Source organism: Gracilinanus agilis, chromosome 4 (genome assembly GCF_016433145.1).
Source record: "Gracilinanus agilis isolate LMUSP501 chromosome 4, AgileGrace, whole genome shotgun sequence".
Lineage (NCBI taxonomy): Eukaryota > Metazoa > Chordata > Mammalia > Didelphimorphia > Didelphidae > Gracilinanus > Gracilinanus agilis.
Window position 1 is genome coordinate 248,869,192 of NC_058133.1, and position 21,284 is coordinate 248,890,475.

A 21,284-nucleotide genomic window follows, 5' to 3' on the forward strand; every position below is an offset into this window, starting at 1 on the left:
TTTCTGGCTTCTTGTAAGATTTTTTCTTTTGCTTGGAAACTCTTGAATTTGGCAATTATATTTCTGGGCGTTTTCTTATCTGGATCGAATGTCAGGGGTGTTCTATGAATCCTTTCAGTGTCTATATTGCCTTCTTGTTGTAGGACTTCAGGGCAATTTTGCTGAATTATTTCTGTTAGTATGGAGTCCAGGTTTCTATTAATTTCTGGTTTTTCTGGAAGACCAATTATTCTCAAATTGTCTCTTCTAGACCGGTTTTCTTGGTCTGTCACTCTCTCATTGAGATATTTCATGTTTCCTTCTATTTTTTCAGTTCTTGTTGTCTTGAGAGATCATTAGCTTCTAATTGCTCAATTCTAGCCTTTAGGGATTGATTTTCGGCTATAATCTTTCGGTTTTCGGCTATAATCTTTCGGTTTTCGGCTATGATCTTTTGGTTTTCGGCTATAATCTTCTGGTTTTCGGCTATAATCTTCTGGTTTTCGGTCATAATCTTCTGGTATTCCTTTTCAATCTGGTCATTTCTGGTGTTCAATTTGCTTATCAGTTCATTTGGTTTCTGACCCTCACTTTCCAATTGCAAGATTCTACCTTTTAAACTGTTATTTTCTTGCCAGATTCCTTCCATTTTCCTCAAAATCTCAGTTTTGAACTCTTCCATAGCTTGTGAGGAGTTTTCCTTATTTGAGGAGGGTCCGGATGTTTGTTTGTTCTCCTCTGTTTGCTCGGTTGTCTGGATTTTCTCTGTGTAAAAGTTGTCGAGTGTTAAAGACTTCTTTTTCTTGTTAATCTTTCTCTTCTGAACTTCCTGAGACTGGGTAGCCATCGTTAGCCCAGCAGCTTCTCAGGTTTATCCTCGTGCTCAGGGTCTGTCCCCGCGGTCTTTTGGCTCCTGAGGTCTGAGTTCTGGTTTTTTCCAAGGTCAAGCCCCCTGGTGGACCCCCTTGCTTGATCCTCTGCCAGAGGTTTCTTTACAAGTCTCAGGGTGCTGCTTCTACAGTCGTATACCCGTCTGTACTGGTTCCCCACTCAGGGTTTCAGAGCTTTAGCTCGTGGCTGTGTCTGCCTCCACCCATGCCTGCTCCTGCGCTCAGAGTTTGTGTGCTTTCTTTAGCTTTTTGGGGTCCTAAATCTTGCTGCTCTCAGGAACAGGCCCTGGAGCTGCCAATGACTCGATGGGTGCCCCAAACTTGCTCTATTTTTTTTTAGCGGGCTTCGGTGCTGTAGGTGTTGTGTGTGGAGGGGGTGGGGGTGGGGTGGTTGCTCAGCCCGCGAATTAGTGAGAGCTGTTTCACCCCTTTATAGCATGGAAATGCCCCGATTCCACGTACCTTCCACGCTGTGCCCTGTTGTGGGGTTCCTCCGTTCGTCTGGACTTGTTTTTATGTCCCCTTGAGGAGTTTTGTGTGTTTCGGTCAGGAGAGGTTAAGAGCTGCTTCTTACTCTGTGGCCATCTTAACTGGCAAGCCCTAACTCATGAATTTTGATTCTGGATTGTGAAGTATGTGCATATTAATGCATGGGTGTTGTGATACTGATATGGTCAACAGAGAAATGTTTTACAGATCAGGAGTGTCAAATGTAACAGAAATGGCCAAGAAGAATGAGTTTTGAGAAAGGTTTCAGTTGAGTGATAAGATTGGAAGCCAGATTGCAAAGGGTTGAGGAAACCATCCAAAATGACTGTATAGGAGGAAACAATATAAATAGCTTTGTTATTCTTCCCTCCTTCTCCACCCCATCACTTTGCCACAAAACCTAGAAAGAGCACCAGACTGAATCCTGAGTGAGAGATTGAGGGGAAATTACTACAGCTTATTTTTGCATCCTAGGTTAGCATAGGAAGACAAAGATCTGTGGCCACCAGGAACAGGATTGAGCAAGAGGGCACATGTATGAAGCATAGGAATGGAACTGCATTTTTAGGTTAGTTGGGATGAAATCCTGGATCTGTCATGGCAGGGACTAGGAACAGGTCCCAACTGGTATCTCTGTCAATGGTACAGACCCAGAACTGGGTTGCAGATCAATTGTGGATTGTTAGAGGATGGTGAACTAGGACAGCTCAGTCTTGAGGCTATTTTCCAGACAAGAGCAGCTGGGTATGGCTCTGACCTAGTCTGAAGCTTGTAGGCAAATAACCAGGAAAGCAAACTCGAGAGAAGAAACCTAAAATTCTGTTGATCTGAACCTTCAGAGCCTTCCAGCCAGCTGAAGTGGCTTAGTCAATCAATCAACATTTATTAAATGCCTACTATGTGCTAGCTAGACATTGTTTGCTAATCTAGAAGCAATTTGTTTACTGGAGCTCCAGTCAAGGGTAAGCCCATAGTTGTTTTGCCTAGACCTAAATCTGGTCTAGGAGTTACCATAGCTTAGACTAGGAGGACAGCAGTCAGACCTTACTTTGGATCAGACTGCTTTGGGTGCCCGGAAAACTTTCAAGTCTCCAGCCTGAACCACCCCTAAGATCATTGAACACAGCATTCAACATCCAGAGAAAGCAGTGATAGGGAATACAAAACAGGACCTAGCAAGACCCAGGTGTTCATTCTGGAAGTGCCTAGATCCTTGTCATCATAGAGTGTCCCAATTTGGGAAGAAAGAAGAGTAAGGAGTATTGAAGGATTAGTGTATTTAAAGTATTGGTAACAGGAGTTGAGATGGGAACCAGCATGTAAAATGGAATGAGTTGGAAGTGAGTAGAATAGAATGAGTCTGGAAACTAGATGAAGGTTTAGAATTCCAATTTCGTCTCAGTGATTTTTCACTGTAGCTTTCTGATCATTTAATCTCTCATAACTTCATTTTATTCATCTGTAAAATGGAGGAGTGGCTGAATTATATTATGTTTAAGGTATTACTGGTCTATAATGTTATCTGGTGAATTATGTGGGGCTTAGAGTCAGAGAAAGGAACCCTGAAGAGTTAGTGTTATTGTTGACAGCCATAATAGTTTTTAAGACTTATTTACAGTCAGGAATTACCATTGTTGTAAGTTTGTTTGTTGCCTTTCCTCTTTGAATTTAAGGGATGGGAAACCTCCACTTTAATAGTAGTTGTTATTGTTTTAGGCTAGAGGTGTCAACCTAGGACACTTCAGAGTATTGTCTGAACCAGAATAACATGTAATTGGGAAATATTTAACAAAAAAAAATACATGAGAACTTAGTGTTAATATGTGGTTTTCTCGGTTTAGTGGCCCCCATTTCTATTTCACTTTGATTTTACAGTCACTAGAAAGGTTATTAAGTTTAAAAAAATCCACTGATGATTAGTTTTTAAAAGAATGTTTCATAAAGGGATTGCTTTTAAAAATTAATTTTTTGTGGCTTCTTAATCAGTACATTAATTGGTTATTTTGATGTTGAGCTTAATCAGTTTTCCTTATTTCTCCTTGCTATTCCTCCAATTTCCTTCAGTTATTCTTTTCCTTCTTTTTAAAAAACCCTTACCTTCAGGCTTAGAATCAGTACTGTATATCGTTTGAAGGCAGAAGAGTGGGGTAAGGAGATAGGCAATGAGGACTAAATAATTTGCCCAGAGTCACACAGCTAGGAAGGATCTGAGGCTAGATATGAACCCAGGACCTCCTATCTCCAGACCTGGCTCTCAATACACTGAGCTGCCACTGCTGCCCTTCATTCTCTAAGTTAGTAATGGTGAACTTTTAGAGACCAAGTGCCCAAACTGCAAGACAAAGGAGGGAGGAAGTGCTCTCATTGGGCTGCTGGGCAGAGGGACAGGTGATAGAGAAATGTCCTTATGCACTCATGGAGACGGGGAGGGGAGCAGTCCCCTCTGGCATGCTTTGGCTCATGTGCCATAGGTTTGTCAGCATAGTTCTAAGTCTTGTTTAAGCCCTCTGTTCTTTCATCTCACCCCACTTTGAGATTTGATCCATTCTTGTAGCTTTAACTTTCACTTCTTATAAACCTTACAGCATTAAGTTTTATATTTTCTTCTAGTTGTTTGCCATTTGATGTCCTGCCAAAATCACAAGTTCAGTATGTCCAAAAAAAACACCCTTATTTTTTCTCCTTACAAATCAGACTTCTTCTCTAGTCACCCTGGTTCAAGATTGTGGAATGTTCTTTCTCCAAAAACTTGAGAATTTGAAGGATCACCAATGACCATCCTCCTCTCTGTTGATTTTTTTTTTCTTCACTATCTCTGTTATCTCTCGGTATTAAATTACTAAGTCCTATTTTATTCTTTAGAATATCTCTATTCTGGCTTCTTTATTGTCGAACTCTTATACAAACTCTTGTTATCTCATACTTGAACTTTATCACTTAACTGTTCTTCTCAACTGTGGTTTGTTGACTTTCTGATTCAGTAGGAATCCCCTAACACACACAATTGGCAATAATTTAAAAAATACTACTTCAGGTGTCCTTTGCCCACCAAATAAAGTCTTAATTCCTTAGATTGTCATTCAAAGTTTTCTATAGTCAGATCTCTAGCCTTTTACATTTTCTGAATTTATTTCCCCTGTATTCAGTACAAAAATCATTTATGTATTCCATATTAAGTTATTTGTATAAATCAGTGATGGCATGCAGAGTGCTCTCAATGGGCATGCAACTGCCCGTGCCCCTCCCCCCTTAGAGCTTGTTATTAGAAATGCTTGAGGACCTTGGGACCCCTCTCCCCCTCACTGTGCCTGAGTACATTTTTTCCCATTCCCCACCCCTCTGCCCAGCAGCCCAGTGGGAATGAACAAAGTAAGGTGGATAGCTCATAGGTGGTGGAGCTGGAGGGGAGGGAAGTGCTAGGGCCTCTCCCCTCTCCCCTCTCCCTCTCCCTCTCTACATTTGCTGAGGGACATTCCTTACTTCATCTGTCTCTCCACACAGCAGCCTGATGGGAGCTCTTTCTCCCTCCACTGTGTGGGGTAAGGGTTGGGGGAGTCAGAGGGTGCCTGACACTTCATGGTGGGGAGTGGCATGGCACTTGGTCTTGGGGGTGGGACCCAGCACTCCCATCTCTAAGAGGTTCACCATCACTGGTATAAATGATTATGAAGAGTAAATATATAGTAGAATCTAAAGAACAGTATATACTCTGACTACAGCAAGGCAAGTAATAAAAATTATAGCAACAGAACCTAGGTAAACACAGGAAAATTCAGAAATGGACACGGTAGCAGAAGTTTGCTTTTATTACTGTATTGATAAAATTTACATATATTCACTGTAAAAACAATTAAAATGGAAGTTTATGGTTTCTTTTTTCTAATCACTTTATCTTTTTCTTATTTGTATATTTGGAAGTATATAATTCTTCAATTTTGCTGAATATAAGGTTAAACTGGATTTGGCTAAGGTGAGGTTTTATTCAAGGCCATTCCCCTCCACCCCCATATTCTATTCAATTTTTATTTTTGTTTTTTGGCCTAGACCTACTCTGGACTGTTCTGTGTAGTCATAAATCCTTACAAGAATCTTCCAATTTACTCTGAAAATATTATTGAAATGTACAGAGGGAAGAAACGTCATGAGATGCCCCCCCACATCTATGCTATATCTGAATCTGCTTATAGATGTATGCTTCAAGGTAAGTGGATATTAAAGTACTAAGTTTTTATTCATACCTTAAATATCAATTAAATTATGCCCAGACAAGGGCTTATTATTGGCAGCAGATAAGATGCTCTTTTGTTACTTCAGAGGTTTCTTTTTGTGAAATTCATGTTTTTCATTTTAACTAAAATTTTTTTGTTATAGCACTTTGTGTAATGTATAGCACTATGATGCTTTTTGTGTTTATAAACTTATTTGATTCATAGCAGATGTTGTTGACTAAGTTGAATTATGTTAAGATCAAAAGTTGGTAATAAATTTTTAAGGGCAGAGATATTGGAAATTAGAATGCAGTGATGATTTATGTGCCTTTTAGACTTGTGATTTCAATGATTGAGGAAACTCCTTCTACTGGGATACCAAGATGACTATTCTGCAACATAGTTTTTTGTTGAGGTAACTGAGCGGTTAACTGACTTGCTCTTGGGATCCTAGAGCCAGTGTTTGTTAGAGATAGGACTTGGAATTGAGATCTTCCTGATTTTCAAGGCCAGTTCTTTATATACATGCCATACTGTCTTTGTATATATTTATAAAATATTAATTTGTTGCTTCCCTTCTAATTTTGGTTCCATTGATTTTGTTTGTACAAAACTTTTAATTTAATGTAATCAAAATTATTCATTTTACATTTTGTAATATTCTCCATCTCTTGCTTGGTCTTAAAATCTTTCCTTTCCCATAGATTTGATAGGTATACTATTCTGTGTTCACCTTATTTACTTACAGTTTCCTTCTTTATATTTAAATCACTCACCCATTCTGAATTTATCTTGGTATAGGGTGTGAGATGTTGATCTAAACCTAATTTCTCACGTACTGTTTTCCAATTTTCCCAGCAATTTTTGTCAAATAGTGGGGTTTTGTCCCAAAAGCTGGGATCTTTGGGTTTTTCGTACACTGTCTTGCTAATGTCATTTACCCCAAGTCTATTCCACTGATCCTCCCTTCCGAAGGTCTCTTAGCCAGTACCATATTGTTTTGATGACCACTGCTAGGCCCCCATCCTTCACATTATTTTTATTATCTCCCTAAAATTATTACTTGTTGCAGATATAATATGACCCATTTAGAAAATCCTAAAGCCAGCTAAAAAAATTGAATATTTAAAATTCAGCAGTTGTAAAGTCATAAAAGAAATGCAAATAAATCACTGAATATCACTATTATAGAGGATATAAAATCAAGCCAAACAAATTTATAGTATTCCTGCATATTGCTAAGAAAACTCATTATGAAGAGATATAGAGAAACTCTACTCAAAGGAACTCCAGAATATTTAAATATCAAGACATACCCTGAATGTATATGAACCCAACTACAAAGCATTTTCCAGAAGTAAAGACAGACTTATATAACTGGAGAATTATAAATTGCTCATGGGCCCCCTTGGCCAATATAATAAACATGACAATTAACTTATATATTCAGTGCTATGTTAAGCAAACTACCAGTGAATTATTTTATAGAACTAGGAAAAGTAATCATGAATTCATATGAAAGAACAAAAGGTCAAGAATCTCAGAGGTAATAATGAAAAAAGTCAGAAGGAAGGGGCAGATCCCAGACTGTACTATAAAGTAGTAAACATTGAAAAGATTTGCTATTGGTTAAGAAATACAGAGATCTATCAGTGGAACACTGATATAATGTATAGTAGCTACCTGTGATGGTGAACCTATGACACAAATGCCAAAGATGGCATGCAGAGACCTCTCTGTGAGCATGTGAACTGTCGCCTGTCAGAACTGCTCCATTCCCCCTTTTCCACCAGCCCATGTGTCCAGCAGTCCAATGGAAGCTCTTACTTCCTCCCCATAGCAGAATATCTAGGCCACTCCCCTCTTTTCTCCCTCTCTTGTCTGAGGTAAAGGGGAAGTGGGGAGCAGCATGTAGTCTTGGGGTGGAGTATGGCACACAATGTCTAAAAGGTTCTAAAAAGTTCACCATCACTGGTATATACTAAGTACAGTAGATACACAATAGATAGAAAGAAGCAAATTAACACAATAATAAATAGTGTTTGATAATCCCAAAGACTTCAGTTGCTGGAGTAAGGACTTGGTATCTGCCAAAAACTCCTGGGAAAACTCAAATGCTGTGTGGTAGAAATGAAGTTCAAACTAAAACCTCACAATATACACCAAGTTCAGTGTCAAGTGAATACAACTTGGACATGTTATAAATACAGTCTTCTCACTCTACAATTCATTTAAAATTATATCAAACATACAAAGAATAATTTTATTCTAATTTTTTTTGCAAAAATGGAAAAAAGAAATGCTATTGTAACAGTTAAAATTAAATTTAAGAGGTTGCTAATAGCTTTGGTAACTTTAATAGAGTAGTAATAGTAAAGAAAGGGAAAGGTAGGAAATAGGTAGAGAGTTTAGCTTACTACTCTATTGGCTACCATGATGGATTGAAGCTGAGCGCCAGCAAAAGTTCCTTCAGGATTCAAGCTCCAGCCAGAAAAACCTCAACCAGGCTCCTGGTTTGACCATATAAGTTCTTTTCTCCACCCACTTATTGTCACATGTCACATCTCAGGAACCAATCACAGTTTCTTAATTTGCCTGGACTGCCTAGGAGGGGGCAGTGCCTGTGGAATCAGCTTTCTGTCACATTGGTTCTTGGGTTCTTTAACTTCCTTTCTCTGAAGGCCTGTCTATATCGCACATCTCAGTGGCCTTTGACCTTCAGGTCACTGAGAGGTTATGTAAAACAAAGCAACATTAATGGAGAGGAAAATTCTCTTCCAATACTATTAAATTTCTTATATGACACAAAAATCATCCCAGTACCTAAATAAGGGAAGAAAAATTCAGAGAAAAAAAACAATTGAACACTAAAATAACTATTGACTCATAATTAAATCGAATAGTAGCAGAAAGGTTTATATATAGCATTATGTTTAAAAGATTATATAACCTATTATAATAGGTTGGGTTTATATCAGGATTGATTGAGTAGTAGAATTTGCAAGGGAGAGGGATGGTGGGATCTAGGTTTGGGGTTTGTGATATGCAAAGGGAAAGAGGGATTTGAGAGCAGTGGATAGTTAAGAGGCAAATTGGTTAATGAAGGGGATCAGGCTCGAGAAGAAAATATAATAGCCATTACATGGTTTACTACTGATGGTTGGTAGGATTGGAGGTCATGGTACTGATGAAAAACATAGTTGAGGGCCCTAAGATGAGGAACAATGAAAGATATAATCAGATAAAGTAATTTGATAGTTCATAAGCATGGAAGTAGAATATTTGTGAATGATATCAAGATCATGAGAATGACTGTTCCTCTGTAAGTAAAATGGAGAAATTGATCATGATAGTTGAGCAGATCAAGAATCTGGGAAGTTATGGTAATCACTTTGTATTTCAGAATTCTTTAATATGATTAGTTGGTAAGGAAAGAGGGAGACACTGACCATTCATTCAACTCACTGAGAATGTCTAAGGTATATATATTTTGGTCACCATTTTCTTATTTGGGTGAATGAGTTGAAATGATTAGAAGCTCTTATTGCTGAATAGATTGGTGGTAAAGGGAGAGTCAGAGTGTTGATGGGGAGCAAGGACCAGGATGATTGTCCCATAACTGATAAGTTGGTGATGATGAGAGAAAGTGTAACCCATACTGGCACAGATGGACAATGGTCAGCTGGAGGTAGATCTCATTGAGTGACAAAATATGTAAAGAGAGGGAGAAAGGACTGTTTTAAGTGAGAGAGGGAGTTCATTAGTTATTTAGCAAGTACTCCAAAATGCAGACAATTTTGAAGTGTGGGACATTATTAGATTGATGCTATTGATAGACAGCTGAGTTTGGGGAAATTGAGTTTGTTCTTCACAGATAGATGTTCAGTATCATAGGAATGGGAGTGTGCTAACACTGGGAATAAGTATAAATGCAGAGCATTAGTAGATATAGAGGGGTCCTTAGAGGGAAGAACGTGATTAAGACAGTTCAGTCATCACTGTAAGGACTTATATTCAGGTGGTGGCAGCTATATCCTTTGAGACCCCTTGAAAGGCTACCTTGAAGAGCAGTAATGAGCAGGAGGAGGTATGTTTTGGGGCTGAGGAGTTTGGGAGCCTGATCAGGAGGTTAGATGTGTAGATGACTTGGGAGAGCTTTTTGTTCTTTATTTTTTATTGAAAATTAATGGTCGTCAACAAAAAGCATTTAGCTCTAGGCCCTGAAATTACTCTGCTATAGATGCAATATCAGTTAAATGAATACAATTAGAGACAAATTAAACCATAAGTTGTAAGGGGGTAGAATCTATCAACTCGAGTCAGAAAACTTGTAACAATTGATTTTTGTACTAAATATCCAACATTCTTGATGTCTTTTGTTTCTTTAAGTGGAGGGTTTCATTGTTTATACTAGAGGAAGTAAAAACTATTTAAACATACTTAAGTGATCTGTGATTTTATCAGTCAGTAAATATTAAAGATCTACAGTGTAATCAGATACTATGCTAAATTACTAGATATAAAGAAGAGGAAAAGACATGTTTTACTTTTAAGAAGCCCATACTATGATGGGGGAAATATCACATTAAAAAGAAGTTGAAAAGTATAAATGAAGAGAAGATAGAAGAGAGGGCATAATGAAGTGCATGGAGTACTTTGAAATAAGTGCTATAAATTACAGAACTGTTGTAACTGTGCATTGGTAGATAGTGTTTCTTCACCTGTAATTCAACAAAATCAGTTACAATACATAGTATTGATTCTAAGACAGAAAGTAAGGGTTTTAAACAAAAACTCCCCTGTTACTCTAATTATAAGATGTAAAATGAATAGTTTTTATTATAATAAATAAAAAAGCTCTTGAACAAACAAAAGCAATGTAACCAAGATAATAGGGAAACAACTATCTGGGGGAAAATTTTGCAGCAAATTTCTCTGATGAAGAGAACTAAGTCAAAATTTTAAGAATACAAGTCATTCCCCAGTTGACAAATGATTAAAGGCTACAAAGAAGCGATTTTCAGATGAAGAAATTAAAGCTATATAAAAAATATTCTAAATCACTCTTCTTTAAAGAAATGCAAATTAAAACAACTCTGATGTACCACCTCACACTTATCAGATTGGCCAGTATGAAAGTAATGGAAAGTGATCAAAGTTAGAGGAGATATGACAAAATTGGGACATTATTGCATTGTTGGTGGGGTTGTGAACTGATCCAGCCATTCTGAAGGACGATTTGGAACTATGCCCAAAGGGTTATAAAACTGTGCATACCCTTTGATCTGGTTATACCACTATCAGCTCTGTATAGCTAGAGATCATAAAAAAGAGGAAAGGACCTACTTGTACAAAAATAATTATAGCAGCTCATTTTGTGGTGGCAAAGAATTGGAAATTGTGGGGATGGTTGAACAAATTGTATATGTTGGTGATGGAATACTATTGGGCCATAAAAAATGATAAACAGGATGATTTCAGAAAAAGCTGGAAAGATCTGTATGAATTGATGCAGAGAGAACATTGTATACAATAAGAACAATATTGTGGAATGATCAGCTGTGAAAGACTTAGCTACTCAACAATTCTGAAGGACTTGTAAGAGGGAGATTTTAGATATTATATAGATATATATTTAAGGTGTGGCCTCCAGGAATCAATAGTTCAGATTGATTACATAATTAAAATAGACCCAAGTCAGGATCAGGTTTAAGGTAGTTTATTTACAATTAGGAAGGTAGAAGGCAGGGGAAATAGAGAGGGAGAGGCTAGTCCAGGCCTGCAGGGGCCGGGACAGAGAGAGAGGGTTAAAAGGCTAATTAAACTAGATTACAGGCCACAAGGCCTTAGCAATCAGAGAGGTAAGAAGCCTACTTAAGAGAGTCTGGGAAACGCCAAGGTAGGCCAAGGAAGTCAGCCTAACTTACCCACGTGACAGTTCAGAGGAGAAGCTGCCCGAGGTCTCTGCTGAGAACCTTCAGCACCAAGTTCAAAGCAGGAATTCCCTCAACAGGAAGTAATCAACATACTTGAAGAGATAGTGTCTTTCGTCACTTCCTGGGGGGTCCACCTCTAATTTAAGTGGACAGATGGCAGCCTCTACACTGATTTGGACTGCCCAAAGGGCAGGCCCTTGTTCTTGATTTGTTACTTATTGTCACATGTGGGTAACTCATCTCCCCTCTCCACTAAGGGGGGTGGGGATGATATTATCTCTGGTGAGTAGAGTTTTGACTATGTATGGGCTAGAGCTAATTCCATTTACACAGATAAAAAATGCTGTTCGCCTATGGAGAAAGAACAATTGGAGCCAGAGGCAGATGAAAGCATACTATGGTTCACAGTAGTTTATGGTTTTATTTTGGAGTTTAGGTTTTATATAAGTACTCTCTTACAAGGATGACCAATATTAGAAGTATGTTTGGCATGGTAATACATGTATAATCCAGATCAAATTGTTTACCATCTCTGAGAGGGGAAAGGGAAGGAAGGGAGGAAGACAATTTGGATCTTATATTTTGGAAAACCTATGTTGAAAATTCTTATTACATGCAATTGGGAAAATAAAATATCTTTGAATAAAAAAAAGAAAATACCCCCTAGTCTGTTTCAGCTTTACTATATATGTCTCTCTTGACTTGAGTCAATGGCTACATAAAATTTTTTGTATTAATACTTACGTGTAAATATATATGAGATTGAATGGGAACTTCCTCAGTTTTCCATGTCTTGTGACTTTTCTTGTGTTTTCCTGTGCTTTGATATATAAGGGTAATCAAGGCATAGTATCACAGATCAGTTAAAGTTCTGAAAGCTCTTTCTGCTGTGGGGGGTAGGGTACTGAATGATAAGTTTCCTCTGGTCTGGAATTCCTGCTTAGGTCATTTCTTTGCAAACCTTATAATAGGCTAGAAGTTGGAACTGAGACTCTGCTCTGCTACTAGAGTTTGGAACCATACCATTATTGCTTGTGTCTGAACTTTTTCCTTTTGGTACACAACTTAAGGCTTACTATTGACCTTACTCTAGAACACCACCCCTGGCTTTGGTTCCTCTCTTCAATCTACCCTGGATTATTGACCTTTACTGGAGTAATTATTGAGAAAACTGCCAATTGCTCCCTGATCCAGCATCTTGCTGTGCTCATTGTGGGTCTGAGAGACATTATCCCAATCCCTGGTTGCTGTTGTGCTTCAGTGCTGTGAGAGGCATGCTCCCTATCAGACCCTATTTACCATAGACCTGGGAAAAATAGCCACCTGACATGTTTTCTTCAATTTCCATACTGGGATTCAGTCTGGCACATTTTTCCAGATCTGCTTGAGGAATTAGTGTGAGATACTTGTTCTGCTACTTCCTTTTACATGCTAGCTCCAGAGTTACATGAGTAATTTAGTGCTGTACCTTTCCAAGTTGTTATTTTGGAAGGTTATGTTTATTAAAGTGATATTGGCACTTTGAAATACTTCTTGAATAGTATTTTTGAAGGGCTTTGAGAGATTATATTCAGCTGGCATTGTTTATTTGACATGAGATACAACTGCTATGCACATCATTATTTAGAATATTCTCACTGGCAACAAATATTTTGTTCTTTTGAAGATAGATTTTGCTTTTTGCAAGCATTGGATATTTACATAGATTTTTCCCAATTTTTAAAAAATAGTGTGTTGCTAAAGTTTTGTGTTCCTTTTATCCATTGAGTAGGATATATAGTTGGTATAGTGCTTTGCACATAATAGCTCAGTAAATGTTCAACTCAGTGAACTGATAACTTCTTGGATTGAAGTGTCCTTTTGATAATTTATAAGAGGAATTATTGTCATTATCTATTTTGGTATGCCAGGAATGGCAGATGCATAAAGTTTGGATTCTCAAGTCTGAAAGAAACTAGTGACATTTTCATCCATTTATTCCATTTTGAAAATATGAAAACTGTGTTTGAGAGAAGATTAAATGAAACTTGTCCAGTTAATGGCAAAGCTACAACTTTGAGGTTCAGTACTGTTTTCCTATTCAGTATGTGATCTTAGTGGTACTAATATTAGAACAACATACATTCTTTCACAATGGGATAGTACTTTTGTAGTCATGTTTGTAAAATTTTCATTAAGTAAATTTATTATGTATAATGTAATAAAGGGTTAAACAGGCTGATATTAGGGGAGCTGGTGGTACCAGTGAGTCTCCTGGGCCAGGGAGCCTACAACTACAGTATTTGTTGATTTGAGACAGCCAGAGATGTGAGGGCCTGAGCTGAGATGTCCAGTCGGTCTCCCTGCTGTCTGTAGGCTACTTTAAGGAGGAGAATGAAGGGCTCTCCCTGCTGGAGAGAATGCAGAACCAACAGGAAGTGAAGCTGACTCCCTTCCTGAATAAAATGGATGCCTGGTCAAACACCCCTTTGGAGACAAGTGGTTGCTATTCTCCCTTGCCTCTGCCCTTAGCCCTAGAAGATGTTACAAACGACTATGAAGCTCTCAGTATCAGGCTAAGGGTTTATTTTAAACACAAGGGGAAACTGAGGGAAGAGGGTTAGGGTCTGGAGAAGCTGTTGCTAAGGGTGGCTGGCCAGTACTGCCAGAGGACCTCAGAAGGTAAGACCAGGCTGAGGGAACCAACCCTTCAGCTGGGGATAATTTCCACTGCCCTGCTGATAAGTGGTCCACCAGTTAGAGAGGTTGATGATTTGGTTTAAGGGTGTCCCTGGCTAGGCTAACCTAACTAATTCCTGCCCACGATCCACAACCCACCACCCTGGGTCCCAAGAGAAATCCAGGGGGAGCTGGGTGTCTGGGTGAGGTCAAGGAAATCAGAACCCCCAGGTTGGTTCTCCAGGGGTATTTATAGTCCCAACTCCAACAGTCAGGTCTTGAGACTGGCACTTACTGGGCCAAAGTTCCATTCCCCTAACTGCCAGGATTGCCTAGGGTGATTTTGCAAATGTAAGAGATCTTGCATCAATCCTGCGTTACAATAAGTAATTGTTAATTATGGTTGAATATAAGTTATCATTTGTAGAGTTATCAAATGAGTGGGGAACGGGAAAAGGGATATTTCTCTTCAACTATATTTTATTTGTAGCCTGATAGCATTCAATGAATGATTTTATTTTATTTTAAAAATAATCTTTTTAAATTAAGAAAAGTACAGCTTAGGGGAATGAACTGACATAAGGATGATTTTGAAAATCATTTTTAACCATAGAAATTCCAAGTCTAGCAGTTATTGTTCATACTTATTTAAAAATATTTAGTACAACAGAATTCTAGTTCAACTGATGAATTAGGATAGTCTCTTGGAGTTTGTTGGAATAGGTTTCAGTTTGTGGTAATGTCTACTTTTTGAGGAAGACAGTACTTTAATAGTTATTATCTTTTTTTGTGAAGATTTAAAGAAAAAAGGCTTTATTTTTTTCCATGTTGGCAAGTATGGCTAACTTTATGTAAATGTATACTACCTTACTAATCCAGCTTTTTTTTTTCACTACCATTTGATTTCAGCTAGCCTGTGGTGCCTGAATACCACATATTTAACCTCACAAAGCTTTGCTTATACAGTTTTCCTCACCTAGAATGCTACTATCTTCACCTCTATCCAAATCAACCATAGATTTCTTTGAGACTTAAGTCTTATCTCTTTAAAAAATTTCCCTAGCTACTCTAGATCATATTGATTTCTTCTTTTCTCCAGAGGCTTAATAAATTTAGTTATGAGCTCATTCGTGATGACAGAGACTATATTATGTTACCCTCATATTATCTATACATGTTTCTGTATATGTTCTATACATATATCCAGTAAATATTTTGAGAAATAAAATGACTGTTGCTGCTGTCTATACTTGTCTTTTAGGGGCAATAAGCTTTTGTTTAAACCAGGAAAATCGGTTTCTTCTGGTTTTCTATCCATTGAATTAAGTTGCTTGTTTGAAGCTTGTTTGAAGACCTTAAATATTAATACATATTTTCCCAGTGATTAGCTCAGTTCAATTCATTATAACAATGCATATGGGTGTTAGGTATCATACGTTCGTCCATTTTTTGCCAATTTGATTTTAAGTACATTCTTGTATATGTGATGAACATAAGCCTTCATGTTCTAGGATCTTCTACCAACATTTAATATTTCATGGGATCCAAAGGTAATAGTTATGAAACTGAAAGCTAGATGTGATGCCTAGTATTCATAATTTTTAAAAATGAGATAATCTAATGAATTGCAGTAATTAAGAGTGCAACAAAAGAGAACAACTATTTAATTTTTTTTAGAAGAAAAACAAAACATTAACTCAATCTGTGTTTCAAATCAAGAGTAGGGAATATACACTTTAATTTAAAAAAAACTTTAAAAATAATGGGAATAGAAAAATGAGGCAGAGGAGAGGAGGAGGTACATTAACACAGATGATTGCCAAAACCTCTTAATCTTTCCCCTCAGATCTCTTTGATAATGTCATTCTCTTGCTTAAAATCCTTTAGCAAAGTACCTTTTGGTTCACATAACAAAAATTTTCTAATGTGGAATATTAAAAATGAGAGCATATTTACAACTTATTATTTATCTTTTTATTTTTCAGATCGTGAAGACCAGTCAATTCTTTGCACGTAAGTAAACATAATAAAATTTCATAGTTGTCTTTGATAGAGGAATTTAGAGGCAGTTTTCCTAAATAATTAAATCATTGGCACTTTATTAAATTTTGCTTTTTAAACTTTTCATAATTTTGTTTGTTTGTTGAATTAGAGATGGAGTGAAGACCTCTAATAATGGGACAAATAGGATCAACTAGTTGGCTCAGTGAATCGAGAGCCAGGCTCAGAGATGGGAGGTCCTGGTTTCAAATTTGGCTTGGACACTTCCTAGCTGTGTGACTCTGGGCAAATCACTTAAACCCCATTGCCTAGCCCTTACTTCCACTTTGGAACCAATACATAGTATTGATTCTAAGACAGAAGGGGACAAATATTTAACATGTTAATATATGTTTTTTATGCCTTTCATTTGTCTTTTCAGCTAATAAAGCATTTCTTTCTTTACTTTTTTCAGATACTTGGGTCTCAAATCTTGTAATTTGTCTTTGATATTATTCAGTTAGTCACCAAATTTTTAGGTGTCTTCCTTTAGTTTTAAAATATTCTATCTCCTCACTTCCCCACTGCCACCATATTGTGTGTCAGTTCCTTATGAGGATATCCTTTCTGCTTTTAGTCTCTCTCCTTTTCTAGTTCATTATTCATACTGTTGCTATATTATTTTCCTCCTAAAATGTTTTCCTGCTAAAATATTTTCCTCCTAAAGTCCTTAGTCATTCTTCCACTGAAGACTATATAACATTATTTATTCCACCTTTAGGATGTTGATATGTCTTCACCCTATGAATACTGTTCAACAGAGTAGGGGATGATTGAAAAAAGAAGAGTTAGGGTCTATATGATAGTTATATTGAATGTATTTGTAAAAGAGAGATTATACTTGACCCACACAGGACAGAAATTAGCAGCAGTGCTAGAAATTTCAGAGATGTAATTTTAGACTGGTTTCCTGAATGGAAATGATCTGCTTTGGTAGGTTCTAGGGGGTTCCTTCTTAAAAATTGTTCTTAGAGCAATAGTTAGTTGGTTTTTATTATAGAGAGGATTCTTGTTTAGTTCAGTATGAGTTGGACTATATAGTCTATAAGATTCTTTGATGTTAAAATTTAAATAATCTAAACCAATAGGGTGGCACTACCAGCTTCTTATTGGACTCTTACCAAGGGCCAACTCTCACACCTACTGGATGCTAAGGAGAAGATGACTATTGTTTAGTGTGCTTAGCATCTTCCTGTTGGACCCTGATCCTGGATAACTACCAGTGTCAGGGCTCAAGCTGAGAAAAAGATTTCTTCTGCTGATTGTGCCTTCCAACTTCAACCCATTGGGGCTCCTAGAACTCTCCAAGATCATCTGCAATGTGAGCTTCCCTCTAAACAAGACTTCTTTCAGGGCCCCTGGCCCCTGTGTGGCCTTCTCTAGGACAAATAATGTTATCTGTACATTTTTCATGTTGAGAGGCAATCCTCCTGGGTTCTCACAGGACACAACATCTCTATATAGATATAGGCAGATGGAAGATCTGGAATGCTACTAGTCTCTTCTCAGTGAACTTCTCTCTATAACCACTGATACTATACTTGGGCTCTGCTCAATGGTTAGCCTAAACTGATTTCCTTTTACTCAAGCTCATCCCAGTAATTCTGAACCTTGCCTACCAAAAAAAACAAAGTCCATTCCTCATCTTCAGCTTGCCACTTCCTCAACCTTATCCATCTCAGCTCCACTCCTTCTCTTCCCAAATATTTTTCCATGTCTACATACCCTTTCCACTGTACTTTCTGGAATGCACATTCCACAATTAACAAAATCCTTTGATCTTAAACCTCCTTTTTCATCTTTCCTTCTATTATCTGGCCTAAGTTCCTTGATCTAAAATCCATTTCCCATGATCTATTCCACCTCATTTGTACATAGAGATACTTGTGTTCACTTCTTTGAACGCAAATGCTAAATTTCTTTTATCAGATCATAGTATTTTATCATTCCATCTTTCCCTTGTGCTGACTACATTCTCCTCTCTTTTATCTTGACTGCCTGGGTGAACTAACTCAAGTCTACACCATCCTTGTTGCTTTGTCCTGTGATGCTTTACCAGATCCCAGTACTTCCATCATCCGCCCATTTTGATCCTATTCTGAATGGAGCTGCAGTAAGGGAAAGAGCCCATTCTTCCCTAATCACTTTGCTATTCCTCTCTTCACAAGAGCTGTTTCAAACCTTTTCATATCTTTTTAAGCCTTACATAGCATCCCTTCCTTCTAACTTCTTAGCAGAGAACAATCTCAAAATTCATTGAAAATATTGAGACCATTTACTAAGAGCTCCCCTTCCTCCTCTCTTCATCTCACATAATTAGAACTTTTTCCTCAATTAACTCTTGTTTTACTCTAGTCTCAGATGAAGATTTGGCCCTTCTCTTTTCTTTGACCATACCACCTCTCAACTTTTCCAGTAAATTGCTTCTCTTGGGTCTCTACTCTTAAGTCTCTTCATTATCTTCTGACTCTGTCTCCCCAGTATTTTGAAATATAAAAACGTTCATTTGATCCAATAATCCCCACTAGTTATGGTCTCTTAATTGCCAGTTCCAGTGGTCTCTTCTCAATCCTGATCCTTCTTGACTTTTCTGCATCATTTGACACTTTATCCTGGATACCTTCTCCTTTCTAGGTTTTTCTGACGTTCTATCCTGGTTCTCCTATTTGTCCAACTAGTTCTTCTCATTTTACTTTGCGGATTATTCATCTGTATGATTCTAAGGGGATCACCTAAGACTATACTATCTCACTTGGTGATGCCATCAGCTCCCATCAGTTCAATTATTGTCTTTTCGGATGTTTCGCACTTAAATTTGTCCAGCTTTAGTCTCTTTACTAACTTACACTTCTTCAACTCTCTCCTCTCCAACTAAATGAGTAATGGGCATCAGAAATTCCACATGTTTAAAACAACTCATTCTGTCCTTTTCTCCTCTTTCTCACCATTCCCATTTGAATTTTCCTCTTACTATTGAGGATATTTAAGCTTGCCATCTTCATAATCTCCTTGACAATTTACTCTTACCATACAACTTTAATCCATTTTCATATTTTATCATTCCTGACTTCACAACTTTCTATCCTCTCATAAAGCTACAATCTTGGTTTAGGCCCTCATTACCTCACCTAGAATACTAAATTGGTCTTCCTCTTTGAGATTTTTTCCCTACTCCAGTTAATTCTTTACTTGGCTGCCAAAAGGATTTTTCTAAAGTATGGATGTGACCATGTCACCTTTTGCCTCAGAAGATGCCAGAGTTGCCTCAATAGCTCCAGGATCAAATATAAAGTCTCAAGTTTGTCCTTTAAAATTCTTCCTAACCTGCCCTCTTCTACTTTTAGAATTCTCCACAAATAGGAATGGAGTGCCTCAGTGAGTTCTGGGATTCTCTATGATTACTTCTGAGGGTTAAAGGGTAAAGTTTCTGGGCAGTTTATAAAGTAGATCTTACTAGATAGGAGTAGAGCCCTCCCCCAAAACTGAGGGGCAGATTCCAGAAGATCTTAGGTGGCTAGAATAATGGGCTCTATCCAATAAGGTAAACTTCAGTATTCATGAATGTTCAGTCTCTTAAAATTATTTTTAAATCAAGTGTTTTTAAGTATTTCTGAATATTCTGAATTTTGAGTTGTGATACAGTTACTTCGTATCACACATATGAGTACATTAGTAGTATAGGAGTTAGAGTTTGCATGGACTTCAGAGCTCATCTAGTCCAACATTCTCTTAGGTTAAGTGATTTAAACCTCAGCATAGCTGAAATCTGAACTCATGTTTTTTGACCCCAAATATAGTGGTTATTCCACTGTGCTTACTTACGAACTTGGCTTTGAAGACTTTAGGTACTTGAGACAAGACACAGGGCAAAGGAGAAGGTACCAGCTAGATGAGGACAATATCCTGCAGAGTTTTGCTTCTGAGTCTGTGATATTGATAAACTCATACTTGCTGTTTAGATCTTCACCCCAGACTCTTCTTTTTCTGTATTGATGGGGCTTGTCAGCAGGAAGTCATCATGAGAACAAATATGTAAAGTATGTGGGCTTTTGGTTTTTATCTAATGATTCTAGCTCTGGAAAAAACAATTCTCTTACAGTTGATGACCTTGAAACATTTTATTAATTTCTATCCCTCAAACTTTTGGGCTGGGTATGCAGTATCTACTTTAAAGAATAAAGATGAAATGCAGTAATATTTATTCTTTTAGGGGTGAATCTGGTGCTGGAAAGACAGAAAATACCAAGAAGGTCATTCAGTATCTTGCTCATGTTGCTTCTTCCCATAAAGGAAGAAAAGACCATAACATTCCGGTGAGTTTTTAAAAAATCATTTGTTTCTTTTATTTTTTTTAAAACCCTTAACTTCTGTGTATTAGCTCATAGGTGGAAGAGTGGTAAGGGTGGGCAATGGGGGTCAAGTGACTTGCCCAGGGTCACGCAGCTGGGAAGTGTCTGTGGCCGGCTTTGAACCTAGGATTTCTCTTCTCTAGGCCTGACTCTCTGACTCCAGCCTGAGCTATCCAGCTGCCCCCATTTGTTTATTTTCTTATGAAAATCAAGAAGGAAAAATCTGCATTGGCTTTCACAATTTTTTTTTAATCAGCTATTTTACCCCAAAAGGAGAGGAGGTGGGAGGGGTGTGGTAGGATCTGAGCCATTCAACAGTGGCTGGATGAAGGAGAATTTTTCCTCCTGTGGAATCTCTAAGGAATTTAGCAAAATTGAAGAGATTTGAACACTGTTTAAGCTTATTGTCTTTTACTTTTCAGTCAGTAGGAGCCTCAAACTTCTTTTTACCTGCTTCTACTTAGTCTTTGGAACTCTGTTCTCTAATTGACATCTAAGACTTCCTTGAGAGATTAAAGGAATATGTTTTAACAGCAAGGAAAAAAAGTCATGTTTCCTTAAAATTGATTTGGGGGAAAAGTAGAGAGTAAGAATATATTTGAGTGTGCTGTGAGGTTGGGGTGTGAATAAATGATCTGTTTGTTGGATTGAGGAAATGAGTTTAGTCCTCAAGTTGCCAGACACATTATTATAACCCTCAGTTCTCCTTGTGATATAAAGATGTAGAAGTGCCAG

General features: G+C 37.6%; 1 protein-coding gene across 1 annotated transcript in view; it reads left to right on the forward strand.

The window, feature by feature from the left end:
- The window catches only part of MYH10 (myosin heavy chain 10), a 186,428-nt gene that overhangs the window by 30,702 nt on the left and 134,442 nt on the right, over positions 1–21,284 (forward strand). The window contains exons 2-4 of the mRNA XM_044675221.1: positions 5,403–5,559; positions 16,146–16,173; positions 20,411–20,513. Of these exons, the coding sequence (XP_044531156.1) occupies positions 5,403–5,559; positions 16,146–16,173; positions 20,411–20,513 (288 nt within the window). The remainder of the gene's footprint in view (positions 1–5,402; positions 5,560–16,145; positions 16,174–20,410; positions 20,514–21,284) is intronic.